The sequence below is a fragment of the Pseudogymnoascus destructans genome (assembly GCF_001641265.1).
Source record: "Pseudogymnoascus destructans isolate 20631-21 unplaced genomic scaffold scaffold_12, whole genome shotgun sequence".
NCBI classification, from domain to species: Eukaryota; Fungi; Ascomycota; class Leotiomycetes; order Thelebolales; family Thelebolaceae; genus Pseudogymnoascus; species Pseudogymnoascus destructans.
In genome coordinates this window covers 221430-242257 of record NW_020167531.1, presented here as the reverse complement: position 1 = coordinate 242257, position 20828 = coordinate 221430, and the positions used below count along the sequence as shown (strand labels likewise).

General features: G+C 46.9%; 3 protein-coding genes across 3 annotated transcripts; 2 read left to right on the top strand and 1 right to left on the bottom strand.

Annotated features, from left to right (window-relative positions):
* The first annotated feature begins 381 nt into the window (after positions 1-381).
* VC83_06386 (uncharacterized protein) lies at positions 382-2479 on the top strand. Its single transcript, XM_024469987.1, has 2 exons — positions 382-560; positions 609-2479. The coding sequence occupies exons 1-2, from the start codon at positions 494-496 to the stop codon at positions 2234-2236; spliced, it is 1695 nt and encodes a 564-aa protein (XP_024323472.1). The 5' UTR covers positions 382-493; the 3' UTR covers positions 2237-2479.
* Positions 2480-3113: 634 nt separating this feature from the next.
* Positions 3114-6619, top strand: VC83_06385 (uncharacterized protein). The gene is made up of 2 exons (XM_024469986.1): positions 3114-5887; positions 5957-6619. Exons 1-2 carry the CDS (start codon positions 3654-3656, stop codon positions 5988-5990), a joined length of 2268 nt encoding a protein of 755 aa, XP_024323471.1. The 5' UTR covers positions 3114-3653; the 3' UTR covers positions 5991-6619.
* A 9124-nt stretch (positions 6620-15743) lies between these two features.
* Positions 15744-18852, bottom strand: VC83_06384 (uncharacterized protein). Its single transcript, XM_024469985.1, has 4 exons — positions 18524-18852; positions 18109-18314; positions 17864-18048; positions 15744-17813 (listed from the first exon to the last, which is right to left on the bottom strand). The coding sequence occupies exons 1-4, from the start codon at positions 18540-18542 to the stop codon at positions 16163-16165; spliced, it is 2061 nt and encodes a 686-aa protein (XP_024323470.1). The 5' UTR covers positions 18543-18852; the 3' UTR covers positions 15744-16162.
* Between the last annotated feature and the right edge of the window lie 1976 nt (positions 18853-20828).

Sequence of the window (20828 nt, the reverse complement as noted above, 5' to 3'; positions counted from 1 at the left end):
AAATAGCAAAATGAAGCTTTCAAATTCGTAGTGCAAATGTTTTTAGACTATTTTTGTATATTCATAGGACATAAATAATATATATTTAACTATTAAATGATTTCTTCTTAAGGCTGACTTATCCTCCTTAAGTGATATTTAAATTATATTCATAGGAATGACGCGTAAGTAAACGTAAAACCAACCAAGTCCAGCCCTTATGAAGCTGGGCAACTACGCGGCAAACCGTACGGGTAGTTCTAGCCCAAACCGCTTCTTCTTCTTTCTTCATTAATTAGTCACTACCACTACCACACCACTAACTACTAGCCTACTACTACTACTACCAACTATCCCTACAATAATTTAACTCATGCTCTATAAACATCACGTGTAGTCTTACCTTCTCAGTTCTAGCTCTTGCACCTCACTTGTTACGACTCTGATATTACATACTCATATTCGACACAGCTTAATCCCCCCATTGATTTGGACGATCCTAAGCTTGCCTAAAATGGGAGTCATTTGCAGAAAAAGAAAATACGCGTCGAGCAGTTCGCTCGAAGACTTTGACCCCATCAGTAAGTCTGTTATATCTCGCCTTGACTATATATCTAACACTTCTCAAGCTGGTGCATGTTCCGTTGAGAAATTTGCTGCAAGCAAGGATGCCTTTAGAGTTGCACCTACTCTGAAACTCCCAATCCCGATGCCCTACGACTCGAAGAGATGCTCGGCGAAGGTCCGAGACATCACAGAGGTGCTGTTTGACAGCATCATAGAGGCGGCAGGGACGTTTGGGATTTCATGCCAGACGATAGAGGTTCACCACATGTGGCAACGAGGTTTCCCTCAGACGGCGGGAGATACAATCATCCTCTCAACGCTTGATGTAATCGCAACACGATGGGAGGCAGCCGCTAACTATATCCTCGGCATGGTTGAAGAGGCAGTGGTGGACATTGAGTTTCGCATCGAAATTCGCAACCCTGATCTTATGTATTCTGACATATCGATGCCAATTCGAGATCGTGAAGTCTGCAAGGTACTTACGGAGATCGCCCCACCCTTTGAAGCAGAGGTGGAGAGGAGCTGTCCCAGCCTATGGACTAGCATTGCCTGCCATTCCCGGAGGCGCTATGATGCCTACGAAGATCCTGGTAACGCTACCATCGTCCTTTTCATCGAACCAAAGTCGGTATCCCTATGGGGATTAATCGAGGAGCGACTCCGGGAAGTCATGGAGTCGGTCCAGTCCGCACGCGAGTTTAACATCTCGCTCGAGATTCTGCCTGGCTTTAATATACCTGCCGTCACGCCGTCTGAAGAGATGCTCGAGGAATCTGCTCGGTATCAAGGAAGAGTACCTGCATCACCGGCGAATGGTGCCTCGATTGGGCCAAGAGTAAGCACCACGCGGTCGGGAAGCATAGGTCCTGTCGTTTACTTCAAGGCCCACGATAAGGCAGAGCCGCAGAAGGGCATATTGACGTGCCATCACGTCATATCTTCTGGAGATCCACAAGGGAGACGAGATAACGACAGGCTTGGAATTGGCCTTAATGGAAGCAAGGTGAACCGCCGTATTGACATCGACTGGCCGTCACGGCAGGACATCGACTACACTAAGAAACGGCTTGACGAGGATATTCTGAAGGGCAAGGACAAGAATGGCGAGTTAGCATCCATGCGCACATCCGTAACGTCGAGGTTTACGCCAACAACTAGCATTGGTCATGTAGCATTCTCATCTGGCATGCGTCTCAACGATAGTAAGACTCGGATGGATTGGGCGCTCATCATCTTGACTTCTCCAGGGCCGGGAGATGCCATAGAGAATGTGTTGCCACTACGGTCTGCGTTTGGTGACGAATTCGAGGTCCCGGGTTTTGAAAATTACAAGGTCGGGCCAGGGCACAAGGTTTCTGATATACACGAGCTCATGCCAGGATCGTGGGTAGCGAAAAAGGGCCGAACGACCGGGATTACTGTTGGCGAGGTTGGGGAAAAGAAACGTGTAGTTCACTGGAAGAATGGAATGAAATCCATGGAATTCGAGGCCTTCACATACGCAACAGGAATAAAGCAATTTGCAGAGCCAGGGGACTCAGGGTCGATGGCGTTCGATCTTCAGGGGGCATGGGTGGGGATGGTCATTGGGATGGATTCCCTGAAGGAGTGCGGATATGTTACGTCGGCTGGTGAGCTTATTGCGGATATCGAGGCGAAGACGAAGGGAAAGATTACCCTGGGATAGTTACTATGGCGGCACATCGTGCTAAACGAATATATCCCAACCCTCTCCGCTACGCCTTCTGCTGCGCATACCTATGCTAGGTAACTTGGGCGGGGAGGGGTGTACATTACAGTCTACGCGCGCGGTGCAGGAGTGCTTCCGAGGAGTAACTTACCTTTACGAACGAGGCTGTGCAGGATGAGAAAGTGGATGGGGATGGGCGATGACGACGACCGCGGGCTTTGGTTGCAGCTGGGCGGGGTAGAGGAGTGGGACTTGTGCACGTACACACACATCATATTGTCTTACTCGAGTACTGTGTGGAGTATGGCTACGGCACTCTCAGCACAGGCGCCTGTATATTGCTGCACCTGCCTGCACTGCCTGATGCTGTCTGATGCTGTTGTTGTATCTGTATAGTATAGCCACCGTGGCAAAGAAACCCTTCAACGGCTTCCCCGTATTCACATCTTTTATTAGAATCTCTAAATGCCTGACTTTTGTCTTTGTTGCCGCTTTCACCCCCGTCGCTGACCCGTCGCCGTCGCCGTAGTCACCGCCGTACCACCACCGGCGCAGCCACGGCAGCCACGTACCACCGTAATGTTAAAAAATTGGCAGTAACTTACCAAGTAACTGTACGTAACTTACCAAGTAACTATACGTAACTTACCAAGTAACTATACGTAACTTACTGTTATCCGTACATACAAATGATACCCAAATATAGTTCATGCCCTATACATAAGGCCAAACAAGGTCACATCAGGCCACAATTACCCGTTCCAGTACCAGAAAGACCCCCCCATTATTGCCAAGATCGCCAAGATTTCCCACGACTGACACGCGCTATTCCTTCCACTTCTCCGTACTGTACAAAAAGGTACTTCCACTTCCACTTCCACTTCCAAAACTAAACTATACCCAAAACCACCCTGTAACAACTCCAAACCCTACTACTACTCTCACTACTCTCTCGACCCCATCCCTCTTTCTCTCTCTACGACCTCACTTCCCTTCCCACCTACCCTCCCAACCTCACCGCCGCTACTTCCATCACCAAACCGACTTTGTGCCGATTTTGATCGCTCTTCCATCCAGCAACACACTCATTCCAGTGGCACAGGCAGGACCCTTACCGTTCGCTCGCTCATCGCACATCTCCGACAGTGCCCGCGACCCCTGGCGATCCAACGTCCGGAATATATACGACAATCCGCCCATTACTCCCATCTCGGTCGCTGATTCCGATATCCCATACATGCTGCACGAACTCGCGAAAGCCTAATAAAGAGAATCAGCCCAGGGCGCACGAAAGAGAGACTCCCACGACGTCTTAATGGTCTGATTTTAGACTCCCGATACCGATTACCGAATACCCAACAACAACAACCACATACTGGTGCCGACTTGTCGTCTACGGCAGAAATCGCCCAGTATGCGCTTCGCAGGGTTCTCCCCGTTGACAGCCGTCGTCACAACCCTCTCATTACTCGCCGGGACGGCCGTGGCAGACGAGAGGCTCCTCATTTCCACATCCCTCAACACCTGTATTGAGAACTCCAACTTCACAGCCAGTCTGTTCAATGTCGTCTTCACACCTGATAACCGCACCATCACATTCGATGTCACGGGTATCACCTCCCTGACCGGAAACTTCACCCTCCACGTCGAGGGTGCCGCCTACGGATACAAGATCTTCGACACCGATATCGACCCTTGCGCGTCCAAGGAGCTGTCCGGTGTGTGCCGCATGCAGCCGGGTCCCATCACCATCACCTCGAATCTCGACTTCAGCCCGGAGGTCGTGAGCCAGATCCCGTCCATTGCGTACAGCATCCCCGATCTCGATGCCACCGTGAGGATCAAGATCGCCTCCAAGGCGAACCCTGATCTCATCAAGGCCTGTGTGGAGGCGCGTCTATCGAACGGCAAGACCGTTGAGCAGAAGGGTGTGAGCTGGGCCACTGCTGTGGTTGCCGGTCTCGCGCTCGTCGTGTCCGCCGTCGTTGCAGGATTGGGTCATGACAACACCGCGGCACACATTGCCGCGTACGCGCTTTCGCTCTTCAGCTATTTCCAGGCCATCGCCATGGTCGGTCTCACGGCCGTCCCACTGCCACCCATCGTGCAATCGTGGACCCAAAACTTCCAGTGGACCATAGGTATCATTGGCGTCGACTTCATGCAGACCATCGCGACCTGGTACCAGAAGTCCACGGGCGGCACCCCAGCCACCATCCTCAACACGCTCACCACCAACTCCGTCCAGGTGCAGAAGCGTTCGCTGCAGCTTGCCTCCGAGGCGACCTCCATCCTCCGCCGCTCCAACAATGAGAACGCCATCGACGCCGTGTCCGGCACCTACACCGTCAAGGGCATGGACAGAGTCGCGTTCCGTGCTGACATGGAGGCTACTAATCTGTTCATCACCGGTCTCATGTTCTTCTGCATCTTCGTAACCGCAACAGTCCTCGGCGTCGCCGCCTTCAAGGGCATCTGCGAGCTGGCCGTTAAGCAAAGGTGGATGAAGACCTCCCGATTCGAGGACTTCCGCAACGGCTGGAAGGTCGTGCTGAAGGGTATCATGTTCCGAATGGTCCTCATTGGTTTCCCGCAGATGACCATCCTCTGCCTCTGGGAGTTCACAAAGATCGATTCCCCGGCCGAGGTCGTCCTGGCCGTCTTCTTCTTCTTCGGAATGGGCGGAACGCTTGCCTGGGCCGCTTTTAAGGTGGCGATGATTGCGAAGCGCTCAAAGTCCATGCACAAGAACCCAGCCTACATCCTTTACTCGGACCCAACGTCGCTGAACAAGTGGGGTTTCCTGTACGTCCAGTTCCGCGCCTCAGCTTACTACTACATCATCCCGACACTGGTATACATCCTCGTCAAGGGCATGTTCATCGCGCTCGGTCAGGGCAGCGGCACCGCACAGGCCGTCGGACTCCTGATCATCGAAGCCGGCGTTCTCATTGCCGCGTCTGTGATGAAGCCATGGATGGACAAGAGCACCAACACGGTCAACATCTCGATCTGCTCCATCAACTTCTTCAACGCGATCTGCCTGCTCGTCTTCTCGGCCATCTTCAACCAGCCTGCCATTGTCACTGGTGTCTTTGGTGTCGTTTTCTTCGTTGTTAACGCCATCTTTGCTCTCGTCCTGCTCATCCTGGTTATTGTCTCCACCGTCCTGGCCGCCACGCGCAAGAACCCGGATACGCGCTACCAACCCATGGGCGACGACCGCGCCTCCTTCATCAAGTCCCAGACGCAACTGACCACGGAGCTCGATGCTCTAGGTGCTACTGCCCGCGGCGAGATGAAAGGCGGCTACAAGCCCGGACTCGACCTCGACGACGACGACACCTGGGACGCAGAGAGCAACCGCCGTCACCCAGCAAACATGCCCCTACCACCCTCAACAGCAAGCTCGCACGAGCCACCGCGCTCGCCGATTAACCCGTCGGTGCCACTCTTCCCGAGCGGCACCAGCCCATACGACGAGAAGAGCCGTGGCGTGTACCAGGGTTCGTACACTACGGACTCGAGGCACGATGAGGCTACGCCGACGACTCCGTTTGGGTTGGGGCCGGTTGCGGGTGCAGCGGCGCCGTATAACAGGGCGAATACGGCGAGTCCGTTGGGCCATAGGGGGGCAAATGGGGCGAGGTAAGATTCTTCCACATGCTTGTCTTTGGTTGACGGCCTTTATGGATGGAAAGCTAACGAATATAATAGTCCTTGGCAGCGCGGCGCAGGTTACGACCATTAGAGGAGTCGCTTTCACGAAACTTTTGTTGTGTGGATCGCAATGCATTTTTTTTACGGCTGGCGTTTTGAGAATTACTGGGAACTACGCTTCCAACCATACTATACACACGGATCATATCATAGACCGTACATAACGTACCGTCAATTATAGTTCACCTCACCTCTTGGGAAAAGAAAGGAGGCGACGCGGGGTATACTCGACAGATCGATTTCATCGATTTACCACCGAGGCGAAACAAACAACTAAATCAAACCAACCTTGTACTTTGTTCAACCTCGAAACATTCGACATCTTTTCATTATTCTGTGAGAACAAACCAACTTGCTGTGCTGTCTAGTGTTAGTTATTTTTTCCCTATGTTAATTATACTGGAATGGGATGGGATGGATGGTGGGGGTGCGATGCATTTGTGATTTTTTTTGAGGGGATGCTGGGATGGGAGCGAGAGGGGATATATGGGGGAGAGAGGAAGTGGGAAAACCATGTAGTTTTAAAATGAAAAGTCGATTGATTGAGTAGTTTTTTAAAATGAAAAGTCGATTGATTGAGTAGTTTTAAAATGAAAAGTCGATTGATTGAGTAGTTTTAAATGAAAAGTCGATTGATTGACGAGTCCCATGAGCTCCGGCTTACTAATCTATGGTTTTTGCGCTTATGTAGCAGCTTCTGGGTCTAGAATTGGGTCCTCATCCTCCGGAGGAATTAGGTTGCCAGCTCGAAGAAGAGTTTTTACCCTCTTTTTCCGGAGGCGCTCTGCCTTCCAGGCCTCAATTCCAGCTCTCTTGAGCTGTTTCTAGGCCTGGTTTGTAGCCTAGCAGGCTACCCGGGCTTCTTTGGCTGCGAGCTTCTGGGCTTGAAGCTCAGCTTTCTGGGCCCAGAGCTTGTGAGCCTCAGTAGCCCGAAGCTCACCTCCAAACTAAAGCCGGGCCCGGCTTCGGCTTGCCTGCTTCCTCGACTCCTCAACCTGCTTCCGAGTAGCCCGTAGGTCAAGCTCTTGGATTTGGCCAGCTACTACGACCTCTTCCGTTCCGGTAAGCCAATTCGGTAGCTCTCTTTTAAGGGGCTACTAAAGCCCTCCGGAACCCGGTTTTTCTAGTGTTGTAGCCCCTCTTCTACCTCCTGAAAAGTTGAGGGTTTAGGGGTAGAAACCCAGATTGGTAGGGTAGTAGGCGTAGGCGTAGGTTGTGAGTAGGTGCGTAGTTTCGTGAGGGCTGTATTACAGCTTATAGGCCAAATACCAGCTTTCCGGAAAGCTGATATTATAGTAGACTCCTTAAAAGTCTGCTCCCGAAATGTGTATGAGATCTGTTATAAAGGATTGTAGGTCGTAGGTAACATCCATAGCCTGTATGGCAGTAAGCAGCCTGTTAATGGTAGTGTTTATATGGCTGGAAAATCCCCACATCTAATGGCTGTAGAACGTGTGTAAGATGTGAGGGAAAGGTGTATATATTTATATTCTTCTGCTAGAATGATGAAATCATGGCTTGTATAGCTTACATGAGAGCTGAGTAATAGAACCTTCAGCTTCTTATGTAGAGCTGTATGCTCTATAAAATGCTATAGCCTAGCTATTTGAAAATCCTGTGTCAGAGAGTAGTACTGGCTCCATGCCTTCGAGGTTGGTATGGAGCCAGTACTACTATCCATATGAATTTTGCATAGAATGACAAGTACTAGTGGTATGACTTTTCCTACTGTAGACACAGCCTCTAGGATAGTAATAGACGTACGGTTTTCAGGGCTTAGAGTATAGAGCTACTTTGCTGTTCGTAGTACCATAACCTTCCCACCTCCTGGAATTCCAACTCTAGATCCTGTTTCATCTATATTCCAAATTGACTCTGGCTTTATATGGCGTTCTAGTACAAACTCAATGTACTCTTAAAACCATCATGTAATAGTAGGCTCATTATAACGCTGACTTCTAAACGATAGACGGCATAGAGGTTTCTTGCGTAAGGTTGACTTAACAGAGGAGGCAGGGGATTAAACACAAAGGCTTTCTAAGTAACACGTTATAGTATTATAAAGAATACTATATTAAGTTGAGCACAAAGCTCCTATCTAAGGGAATACTATCTACTTATATAGTAGTGTCATGCCTTAGGCATCCTTACAGCTAGGCTGGCGTGATTATCCAATCACGCCAGCCTAGCTGTAAGGACGCCTTCTCATCTCTCATTCTAAGGAGTAGACTCTGGGTAGCTGCGGCATGTCATACTGACATTCGTTGCACTCAGTTTGCTATCAAACTCAAGAGCAAACTTAGAAATCTCCTCCTCAAACCTACATGTAGTATTAGCCCAGTAACTAAGGAGTGATGTCATGTAATGAATCATAGAGGGTTGTAGAGATAGCTATGTGGTCATATCGGCCCAGTAACTAAGGAGCAATGACGTGTAATGAATCATAGAGGGTTGTAGAGATAGCTATGTGGTCATATCGGCCCAGTAACTAAGGAGCAATGACGTGTAATGAATCATAGAGGGTTGTAGCAATCGTTGACTAGTATTGCTCTTGTTGTTGGTGTGACAAGCCAAAATATGTATAGTGGTCTATCAACTAGAGGCTAGGAACATGAACGATAGCTCCAAAAGCTTCTACAACCGTCTATGATTCATTACACGTCATCGCTCCTTAGGTACCCACAAGATTGGTTAAGTTATGACATAATTTGTCTATAGGGGTACTCTGACCTTGGACCTCCTTTTACTTCCTATAGGCTAGGAACCTAGGAGATGGTTCTATGGGATTCTCTTACGTTGACTACAGTTACCAAGCCTGGTTAAGTCATGGAAAGTCATGGAAAATGAGAGAACTACACTCCTTTAGCATAAATAGGATTGCCCTTTCCTTAAGAAAGGGCAAGCAGACAATACAGTAAATTGACTATCACATACTTCCACGTCTTTTCCAAGCTTCCAAGCATTGATCTTGTTACTCCTTGTTTTTGAAAAGTCAGTGAGGTGCTAACCTCTGACTTATCCCTGAGTTCTCAGACTCAACATTTGTTACAACTTGTCTAAACCACTCCACTACATCATACACCTGATTGCTGCATTGTGGAATAGTCTAAGCTACGACCCTTTGGCTCTGTTTCCTAAGACAGTGTGTTGTCTTAGTAAAATCATCCCTTCCTTGGGTGGCTAGATTCTCACATCTGGTGCACCCACCATTACACGGGGTCACGTGTGATCATTTGGGTGGGCTAACCAAGTCGGATGGGTTTCGGGTACTTGAAGAATTGACTCACAGGGTTCCCCCTTGTCACATGTGATCATTTGGGTGGGCTAACCGAGTCGGAACTGAGTCGGATGGTTTTCGGGTACTTGAGGGAATCGACTCACAGGGTTCCCCCTTCATCTTTTTTGTATCCTTCATAGTAGACCTATAGGATAGCATCCGTTTAGCCTCCGACTCACACTCTCATATGCTATTACTGTGAGCTGGGTGCCCTGTGTTCTTACACTAGCCCTGCTAGCCTCGTGACTTCTTAGGTCACGTTACTAAGCCTAGCCCTGCTAGCCCCGTAACTAATATCACGTTACCATAGCCATAACACTAGGTCCCCCTCATAAAGGCCTAGTCCCTTAGGTCTTTGCTAATTAAGGAAATTGCTACTTACTTAAGTAGGGTGATGCCAACTTAATTGCCAAGCAGGTTGCGCTGCTTATCATGTGTTCTAGTAGACACACAAAAATCAAAGAGCGTCATCTTCTTGCAGACCATATCGAAAAGAACGACAACCTAATGTCGCTATGTTCTAGCTGTCTTTATAACAAACGATCTTGTATCGTTGTTGCTAGTAATCGTCATTGTAGTGAATGTACTTGTCACAATTCCAAATGCAATGCTTGCACCCCTTCTCCTACTGATTAGGAGAAGCTTCGTAAAGAAGAAGAGCGTCTTGAGGCTAAAGAGGAAGCAGTGGAATCTTAAGAGCATGAGGCTCACATCTGCGCTTAAGAAGTATATGCCTGTCGCATGCTCTCAAAACCTGTGGTGTTTAAGATGCTGCGTCGTGGTCTAAAATCCTTAGACAAGTTAGAGGAGCTTAAGGAACGTAAGCAACATGAAACTAAGGCTCGTTCCCTTCTCCTAACTGCCTCTAAGGCTACCTCTAGGAGCGATGCTTCGAAGCATGATCTCTTCCCTGTCACGGTTCACCAAGGCATAGGGCGCCAGTTGGGTATTATGAATTAAACTCAATCTAGAGAAGAAAGGAAAGAGAAGAGGAGCACTCGAGCAGTGGCTCGATCTATATACAGCTATGTTGTTGTGGAGTGAATTCTCTTTAGCGAGACCAGTTCTGAGAATTCACTCCACAACTGAAAACTTCGCTCCAACCCCGGAAAGCTCCCCACACCCCTGAACCCCCACTCGAGCTGCAAGGCGCACTTGATATCGTAACATTCCCGTCTTTGCCTTCTAGGTTCTTCGACTACTAGGATGTTGACAGTGAAATACCTCTAGCAGCTCTAGACAGCTAAGGTTTTCTACCGTTTCCTATGAATTGTCCGTAGGTTCATAACCTTTCTATTTTATCAAAAACTCTTCTTTGCGTCCTACTAACTGTTACGATGGTCATAGAGGTCATGATGCCAGTCCAGGAAAAGTAATCTAGATTGAATCTAAAGAGAGAAGAAGAAGAAGAAGAAGGAAGGAAGGTGAGGCTATTCCTCATAACATACAGTTGTCTGCTTAGCGGTTGTAACCTTGGTGGCTAAGGCTACACCCGTAATCCCCATAACAACCGTAATAACCATAATAACCGTAACAACTGTAACAACCATAACAAGCTGTGACAAGCTGTGAGCTGTAATCGTAACACTACGCCCCCCCCCTAGTAAGATTGATCTCCTGATCAAGAGTAAGATCATCGTGGCTTCTGCGGGTATTTTCGGTGGAAAGCTTGTGTGAGTTCAGGTGCATTGTTGAAGTTTGTAGCAGGATACCAAGTGTTGTCTAGTGGGTGGTTCTTCCATGCTGCCATATAGAACAGCTTCTTCCGTAGGAGTTTAGAATCTAGGATTTCTTCAACTTCCCATTCAAGTTCATCTTCTATAATGATTGGCAGGGGTGGTTCATGGTGCTGGCCTTGTAAAGCATCATCTGAGTCAAGTCGTAAGAGGTTGCTATGAAACACAGGGTGTATCTTCATGCTTGGTGGTAGCTGGAGTTGGTATGCAACATTCCCAATTCGCTCAAGGATTTGAAATGGACCAACTTGCTTATGGTCAAGTTTCTTTGAGGGTCGTTGGGTTTTGATATTCTGAGTAGAAAGCCAGATATTGTAGTTGGAGAGCTATTTTGGTTAATGCACAATTGATTTTTAATGAAAGTAAACTGCGATAAGGCTTTAATTGGGTTGTTAGGTGTTTAGGAAACCCCAGGTTGAGCGGTACTCAGACGGGAGCTCAGGTGCATTAGCATCTTTAACCTAAGAGTAGGTGTCGAAATCACACTCTAGGTCAAATGGAAGAAGTCCTGCACCTTGGAACCCTCCTCGAACATTGCTCTCTGTCATTGTAATATTAAATGCAGCGTAGAAGGTAGGAAAGAAATCATCCTTAGTAATGTGCATGATATGAGTCCGCATCTCCATACTTTGTAATTGTGCTACATACAAACTCAAACCAAGGAGAGATAATCTTTAGATCTTTTCATTTAGCTCTCTAATAGTCATATTTCCACTAGAAGCATGTCTGGAGTTCTAGGTGATGCTTAATAAAGTGGGAAACCTAACACGTTCTAACATGTGGTATGTCACATGCAGCCAGAAGTCATTGCCATATCTTTAACAACAGACATCTAGGGAGAAAATCCTTTTGCCCCTAGGTTGATAATGTATTAAGGGCTGATTCCTCTAGGTCGGTCATTTTCCTCAAGTTGGCTAGAATATCGCATCGTAGATGCATACTGTTCATGTGGCAACCTAGTTTCTAGTGATCTATAGAATACATCCTAGCAGCAACCTAAGGACCAAATTCAGGTCTCTTTGCATAGCCTGGATCGCAAGGATCAATGGCTTTCATCATTTTTTTAGGGCATGTTTTGTTATAGAGGAGTTTAACATTTAGTTACAGGGTTCTATCATCATGATATTTTGGCACATTCGCTAGTTTGGCACATTCGCTATATACATATGTTAATGAATTATCATTATCATTATCTTCTTGTTGTTGTTTTAGTGTTGCCCGAACTACTTGTTACAAGTGCTACTTGAGTAGTTGCTAAGACAGCTAAGAGAGCGGGGTAAGGACCTAGACAGAATTATAGCATAGGCAAAATGAAGCTTTCAATGACTTGAATATTACTGTGATACTTACCATCGTTAAGATGAGTGAGTCTTCGCTATCACCACCGCCCCTAGACGACCTAGGCGAACATGAGAATGCCTCTTAGGATCCACTCTTGCCCCTACCACTTGTACGCATGCCTATACAGCCTCAAGACCTGTTACGACTACAGTTCACAGCTTGTCACAGCTTGTTACGGTTGTTACGGTTGTTACGGTTGTTACGGTTGTTATGGTTGTTACGGTTGTTACGGTTGTTACGGTTGTTACGGTTGTTACAGTTGTTACGGTTGTTACGGTTGTTACGGTTGTTACGTTTGTTACAGTTATTACGGTTATTATGGTTGTTATGGGGATTATGGGTGTAGCCTTAGCCACCAAGGTTACAACCGCTAAGCAGACAACTGTATGTTATGAGGTATAGCCTCACCTTCCTTCCTTCTTCTTCTTCTTCTCTCTTTAGATTCAATCTAGATTACTTTTCCTGGACTGGCATCATGACCTCTATGACCATCGTTACAACTACCAGAAAATGAGTCAGTAGCTGTTCTTAGCAAACTTCGGCATCATATATAAGTGTTTCGCAACTGACGACAATGGAAGGATGCCTTAAAAAAGCAATGTGAAGCTGTAAATATTGAGTTTAAGCAGCTTAGCCTCGATATGCCAGTACGATGGAGCTCAACATATTATATGCTTCATTTAGCGTTAAGATTACAAGGTCTAATAACAGCTCTCTGTGCATCTCAACAGCTTGATTTAAGTATGAAAGATATAGCTTTAACAGCAAAAGATTAGCAAACGATGAAGGCGTTATTAGATTTTTTCTATATCTTTATATGCCTAACAGAGAAGCTACAAGGCTCTTCTTATCCTACTTTAAATTATGCTGTTATACAGTATATGAGAATGACGCAAAAGCTTGAAGTCTTTAAAGCTGGATATACAGAGAATAGCACAATATACAACGCTTGTTTAGCAGCTTTTTTAATGCTGCTAAACAAGTGTTGTATGTAAGCTTAATGAGTATTATACACTTGCAACAAATCAACAGCAGAGTCATTCAACTATAGCTACAATATGCAACCCATGTTATAACTTTAACATAACGTACATGTATAGCGAAAGCGCCAAACAAGCGAAAGCGCCAAAATGATGCGGTGACCAAACCCCCCAACTAAATGTTAAATTCCTCAACAACAAAACATGCCCCATAAAAACGATGAAAGCCAATTAGTGCTAGCTATCCAGGCTATGCAAAGCGACCCAAAGTTACGCCTTCGAGTTGCTGCTAGGATCTATTCTGTGGACCACCGCAAGCTAGGTCGTCGTCTAGAAGGTGTACCTTCACGACGCGATATCCAAGCCAACTCACGGAAATTAACTAACCTAGAGGAGTCCGTCCTTGTTCAGTATATACTCGACCTAGCTGCCAAAGGGTTTCCTCCTCGGCTGTCTGTTGTTGAAGATATGGCAAGTCGACTACTTGCAACACGCGACGCGTCACGCGTTGGGTCGCGTTGGGCTTCAAACTTTGTTAAGCGGCGTGTAGAGCTCCAGACACGCTTTCAGCGCAAATACGACTACCAGAGGGCTAAGTGCGAAGATCCAGAAGTTATTAATGGCTGGTTTGAGCTTGTGCGTAACACAATTGCGAAATATGGTATCGATGAAGCAGATATCTACAACTTTGATGAGACTGGGTTTATGATGGGCGTTATCTCAACTGCTATGGTTGTAACAAGCTCAGACGGGCGGGCAAAAGCAAAGAAGGTACAGCCTGGTAATCGGGAATGGGTTACAGTAATCCAAGGCGTTAGTTCTCAAGGTTGGGCAGTACCACCATTTATCATTGTTGCAGGCAAAAACCACCTTACATCTTGGTATGAGAATAGTGGATTTTCAAGCGATTGGGTGATTTCTGTTACTGAAAATGGCTGGACTACAAACGAGAGAGGCATGGATTGGATTCAGCACTTTGAGAAGCATACAAAGGCCCGGAGTGTTGGTGGTTATCGCTTGTTAGTCCTTGATGGTCATGAGAGCCACCACTCAGATGAGTTTGAGGAGTACTGCAAGGAACACAACATTATTACGCTTTGTATGCCTGCTCACTCTTCTCATCTACTCCAGCCACTTGATGTTGGCTGTTTCGGCCCGTTAAAGCAGGCCTATGGTCGGCAAATTGAAGATATGATGCAGGCTCATATTTCTCATATTACAAAGGATGACTTCTTTCCTGCCTTCCACGCTGCATTTAACACTACAATGACGGAAAGTAACATTTGAGGCGGGTTCCGAGGGGCAGGGCTTCTTCCATTTGACCCTGAGAGAGTGATATCTACACTTGATCTTAAGTTAAGGACACCAACGCCTCCAAGCTCCCGCCCAGGTACTGCTCAACCTTGGGTTTCTCAGACACCAAACAACCCAATTGAAGCTATGTCACAGTCTACATTTATTAAAACTCGGATTTCACGCCATCAAAATAGCTCTCCAACCTCAATCTATGCAGCTGTTGACCAGTTTACAAAGGGTGCATCGCAAATAATGCATCAATTAGCACTGCTAAAGGGAGAGAACCAAAACCTACGACAGGCAAATGAAGTACTAAGCAAGCGCCGGAGAGCTAGGAAAACACGACTACAGCAAGGAGGATCACTTAGTCAACAAGGGGCGCAAGAGCTACAGGATGAGAGGGATGTTGTGCAGCAGGTAGAGCAGGAAATAAGGGCAAGCCGTGGTCGGAAGCCAAGGGAAGAAACCCGTGCCCGTCGCTGTGGCAAGTGTGGTGAGACTGGGCACAATGCGCGCACGTGTCAGATTGTAATAGACACCTCTGAGGAAGAGGACTCCGAGTAGTTTCAATTGATTTCTAATGTTGTGGTAGATTTATCGCAATGTTTGTCGTGAGGGTAGATAATTTTGGCGCTTTCGCTTGTTTGGCGCTTTCGCTATACATGTACGTTATTTGATATTATCTAACCAAAAATTATTCAAGACTCACGAAAAAGGCGGAAAAAAGCACAATGCAATACTGTTATTATAAATACTCATGCTTTAGACATCCAAGCAGCAAAGGTTATGGAAAGTATCTAAGATGAGGAATTAGAAGATAAGAATTCTAAGGATGAGCTATATGTCTTACAACGGCAGCTAGATTTAGATCTAGAATGGAAGCGCTAGATGAACGAGCCAACTCTTAGGCCTAAAATTGATATACACAAGTTTTGGGCAAGTAAGCAATACTAATATCCAATACTGCCGCAATTGCCAAAGATCATTTAGCACTTCCTGCTACATTAGCGGAATCTAAGCGAGTGTTTAGTGTTAGCGATATTATTACAAAGAAATGGAACAGATTAGCACCATCTACACTATGATATCTTATATGTCTTAAGAATTGGGGCGTAGTATCAGCAGGTGAGCATTCAGAGGAAGATGAGGATAACCCTGCCGATTGCAAATGTTATTTAGGTAATGTTTTGGTATTTAAAATAAACACTGGCAGTCAAATCCCCCCTCCCCTCAAAATAAACGCATAACAACGCATCTCAGTAAAATTTCATAATCATATTAATCATCTACCCCGCCTCATCGCCGACCCAAACCCCAAAGACAAACTAAAGCTCAAGCCCCATCCTACACTCTCCGAAAAATAGTGGCCCATAACGCTCGATATCCCCTCCCTCGCCACAATAAACGCCCTAAACACCCAAATACCTCATTTCAAAGAATCGCTGCAGATATTAACCCTCCTCCCACACACATAAAAAATATAATAGGGGCCGTTATTCGTTCACGCGCGTGCGTACGTGCATTCGTGCATGCGTGCAACCGTCTCCAGCCGATCCGAGGTCAAGAACCTTCCTCACACGAATCCCCCGAAATCCGGTGCTGTTGCCACCAGGGCAACAAACAAACCTGCACCCGCCACGAAGCCGCTAATTGTTGCATATGCGAATCGTTTTGCAGCCTTCGTTGCTTCCTGCTTCTGGCGTTTTGCAGGTCGTTCTTGGTCTTGTTGCGTGGGCTCGAGAGTGGTTGTCGACGCCGCTGAGGTTGCGGCTGCAGTTGTGGATTTGACAGCAGGTGTAGGCGCAGGGGTGGGTTTGTCTGCCTTTGTGAGTGTGTTTGAGACTGTAGCTGTGGTGGTAGCCGTTGTCATATCTATGTTCGTGGCCCCGATTGCCTTATTATGTCCATAAACAGCTGTAAGTGCTTGTGCTCTCCTCATAGCCCTCGCATCAGATATGGCCTTGATATTCCTCGCAGAAACAATAGCCTGTGCTGTCTCAGGAGCCTTGGTAACTTCGAGAGGTCTGTCAACCGTAATTTCATCGCTCTTGCGCTTCAGGGGTAGGTCCCTCGAAGACTCCAATAACATCGCCTGGACGGACGGCTTCTCTCGGAGCGACACGACGCCCTCCGGGATTATGCTATTGCTGGTAGAATCAGGCTTCTTCAGCTCATTATATACATTTGGCTTCGACGCGAAACCTCCCAAGGAGCCACCTGTAGCAGACAACTCGCCTCCCACAACTATGTGCTTCAGCCCCATGTCCATCCAATGGGCCGCAAACTTAGCACGATTATCTACACGCGCCGCAAGGAACTCTTGTTTCTCCGTCCGCCACGGCGGCGTCGTGGACCGAGGGCCCTTGAGGGCTGCGTCAGAAGGGCTCGGCATGGAAAAGGGCTTGACGGGGGTTGGCAACCAGTCGGTGTCTACGTCGATATGCGTCAGGGTAGCGGAGTCAACTGGAACTGGGACGAGGGGAGGGAACATGGGCGCGAGCGGGGCTTGCGTGTTTGGAGACGTGGCATGTTCGACTCGTTCGATTCGTGGGAGGTGGGTGCTTGATTTTGGGTTCAACAACTGGGGCTGGCCTTCAGTCGTTGGGTCATATGGAGGTGTATTGGATATGTTGGTTGCGGGTTCGGCTGGCACAGATGTATCGAAGCCAGGGTTAGGGGATCCGTAGGCCGCCAGAAAGTTGTCGTCTAAGAAGCCGCCAATGTCCTCGTCAGAGTTGTCGGAGTCAGGCCAAGAAGCTTCATCATCAGAGAATTCAATGCCAGAGTCGCTTGAAACTTCAATGTTATTATCGTCGGCTTCAATGCTTGCTCGGACAGATGCGCGTTCTGCCGTGATGTCCACGGAAGAGCCTCGTCCAATTGGTCGCTCAGATGGTTCACAGTCACTCGAGGCAATAGAATCGCCGTCAGAATCCGAGACCTCCATTGACTCGTCGATATCAGCCTGGAAGGGCCTTGCTGTCTCGGTGGGGAGTCTCGAAAACTCGTACACAGGTGGGTCGACCTCGACGACATCGTCATCGTCTGCTGTGGCATCCAAGGCTCCCGGCATCGTATTCGGCTTCGCTTCGGGAGTGGAGGTGGAAGGACTGTCCTTTCTTTGGATTTCTTCGTCATCATCTGAAACCTCAAAGGGTTCGTCATCTGAAATCTCAAAGGGTTCATCGTCGGAGAGGAGCTGGTAGGTGCGTCCTGTGGAAGGGCTAATGCAAGTCAGTCTATGAGTATGGCATGTGTGGATGAGTGAACTTACAAATACGGCAGAAGCTCGTAATTGACACGGAAGCGGCACTCTGGGTAGGTCTCGATGCCTCGCTTGACCTCTGCACCGAGTGATATAACGTCATTGTTGGCCAGGGGGATAGGGTCGTTCTTGGGGATCTGTTTGTTGTTGATGCGGGTGCCATGCATAGAATTGGTGTCCTCGATGAATACTCTCTGCATTATGTCAGTTCGGTTCAGCATCACAACGGAGAGACTGGGTATATTCCAAGTAACCTTCAGATCCGAGTCAAAATTGAGGCGTGCATGGTCGCGGGACACGACATCGCTATCGACCCAGCAGTTGTCTGTAGCTGCCACGAGGTGCTTCAGAGGGTTCTTGGACGATCGCCCGATCGGGATGACCTCATTATATTCGTGTAGATGGATTGTACGAATCAAGGGTAAGATGCCTGCCGTCAAGGCTGTGAGGGTGACCTTTGCTGTGAGTGAGTTAGCAGGTGTGTGTAGAATATATGGCGGCAGTAACAGAAATAATGAGGGCCTATTTGCCTGTGCAATATCATGAAGACAAACGCAGAAATATGCGGCCTCGCATCGTAAGATCTGGAGTGATCATGAAGCAACAGGCTGCCGACCTTACGCGCAGATCGGACGACGAGGCTTTGGGGAGTTTCATAGAAATACATACCTTGAATAGTATCCGACATGGTGATAGCTGTAATGTTCTACATGAACTGCCTTGGAAGGCAAATGTGGGACCTTCTTGAAGGTGAAGTTGATGTTTGATGTTCGATGATGGATTCAGCCCCGCACCAGGCAGGTGACGGATGAAATGAATGTAGATAAGATAGCGAGCCTTGGCTTTTGCTAGAAGTAAGTTTGACAAGCTGTCACAGGTTTCACGATGTTCTGATGAAGTTGGTAGAAGGATGTTCAGGTATGAAGCCTTGAACGTGTATTTATTTCATGGTATAGTGCCTTGGAGTGGCTTTTCTTATGGAGGGGAAGAGTATGAGGTGACCTTGATGGTCGGTCGGTTGGTCGGGCGAGCGAGGCAAGGAGGGGAGGGGAAGTACGACCCACGCCAGTTGCAGCCAGTACTGTAGGTACTCAGGCAGCCAGATGCGCTACGGCGGGGCACTCGGACAATCAACCCAGAGGAAGTGGACTCGCTAAGGCTGTTTGGTGGTCTGTTGGCGATGGAAGCTGCGTCTAAGTGGCACGTAAGTGGCCGTAGGTGGCAGATAGTGCTCTATAAAGGGCTTGTAGGGGATTATAAGTGGTTGTCAGTGGTTATAAGTGGCGATTAGTGACTCCAAGTGCATCAAATAAGGTTTCATAGGCCAGAAAGTCAGACAGTGTGCCCATGAAAGGCCGACGGGTTTATGTTCCAATAGAGCGATTCAGCAGTGTTTTACAGCTGTCGGTTTTACACTGCCTGTTTTCGCGGTACCAAGCCAAGCTAGAGTAGTACTAGAATATATTAGTATTAGAGCAATTGAATCCTTGTTTAGTGCTTGCCGTATACCCTAATTAGGCAATATAAAATTGCACCGAATCGATCGAGGCTCGTGGTTTTGTTGATTTGGTGATTTGGTGATTTGCCTAGAGTGCGTGGGTACTTCTTCAAATCTAATATCTCACCAAAAATACTTTAGGCGGTTCGTAACTGCCGCCTAATTTATATAGAAGTTACCCCCTATTTGCCCACCACCTTTTAGTATAACTTATCTTTACGACCTAGCTAGTATATTGTGTGAAAATTGAGGTAGTTATAATAATATACAGTAATCACTGCCTATAACGGATGGGTCGGTTCGAGGTTTGCCTTCCGGTATATAGAGTTTCCGTTACATGAAGTAGTTACATGATGCCCCTACAATCCTGCCCCATACCCCCCAACTAGCCATTTAGAGTAAGACTGTTTCTGTAACTGTACCTGTACAACCTCTATTTCCCAAAGCTCTCTTTTCAAGTGAGCAATGCAGCCTTGATTTGATTGATTTGCTTGCTGTTCTTGATATAGCTTCAAGGTCTTTAAAGCTGCAATTACTTCAGATATTAAAACTTGAGGAATAACTTCCTTATTGTTATCCTCTTCCTCCTCTTGTATAATATCATATTGTACTGCAATCTGCTCAACAAGCTCTTCATGCAATTCTTCAATAACCTCATTTGATGGATTGATGAAGTTTTGAATGTTCATAAGCCTATGAACCCTTTGCTCTTTAGCTAATGTACTCATACTTGTTTGAATCTCTTGTAAAACTTCATAAGATGCTTCCTATGGGTTATATAAACTACGTTCTGTAGAAACCATAAACCCCTTCTTCTAACAGTTGATAATTGTTAATGGTTGAATTGTTTCCCATGTAGAAATTCCCCATCGAATTGCATGGAGAACATGGTGAGTTTTTTTGTAATCGCAGTTTGCATCAAACTCCTTTTGTAAGAATAGAATCAATTGCTTTCATACATAGCACTTCCAATTTTGAATAATCCCTTGATTAAGTGGTTGATAAATTGATGTTGTGTTTAGAGGAAACCACATAAATTGTGTCCATTTCAACAGAGTTCCGTTATCCGTAAGGCATTCATTGCAACTTCATAAGTACTGAAATTATCCATTAACAGTAAAACAGGGCATTGTGCTCTACTATTGAACCATTGTAACCATTCAATCATAATGAAATGATTCATCCATGCTGTTGAATTCCATCACCAATGTATTCCAAGGTTTTCAGGATTCAAGATATGATTTTGAGTAAAACATCTTGGTTGTTTATGTAATGGTGGGTGCACCAGATATGAGAATCTAGCCACCCAAGGAAGGGATGAATTTACTAAGACAACACACTGTCTTAGGAAACAGAGCCAAAGGGTTATAGCTTAGACTATTCCACAACGCAGCAATCAGGTGTATGATGTGGTGAAGTGGTTTAGACAAGTTGCAACAAATGTTGAGTCTGAGAACTCAGGGGTAAGTCAGAGGT

Bases quoted from the DNA above. Each gene is read 5' to 3' on its own strand.
- VC83_06386 (XM_024469987.1), top strand. From the start codon at position 494: ATGGGAGTCATTTGCAGAAAAAGAAAATACGCGTCGAGCAGTTCGCTC. The intron at 561-608 runs GTAAGTCTGTTA...ACACTTCTCAAG, and splicing joins CGAAGACTTTGACCCCATCA to CTGGTGCATGTTCCGTTGAG.
- VC83_06385 (XM_024469986.1), top strand. From the start codon at position 3,654: ATGCGCTTCGCAGGGTTCTCCCCGTTGACAGCCGTCGTCACAACCCTC. The intron at 5,888-5,956 runs GTAAGATTCTTC...CGAATATAATAG, and splicing joins AGGGGGGCAAATGGGGCGAG to TCCTTGGCAGCGCGGCGCAG.
- VC83_06384 (XM_024469985.1), bottom strand. The intron at 18,049-18,108 runs GTTACTTGGAAT...GACATAATGCAG, and splicing joins ATTTTGACTCGGATCTGAAG to AGAGTATTCATCGAGGACAC. The intron at 17,814-17,863 runs GTAAGTTCACTC...GACTTGCATTAG, and splicing joins TACGAGCTTCTGCCGTATTT to CCCTTCCACAGGACGCACCT.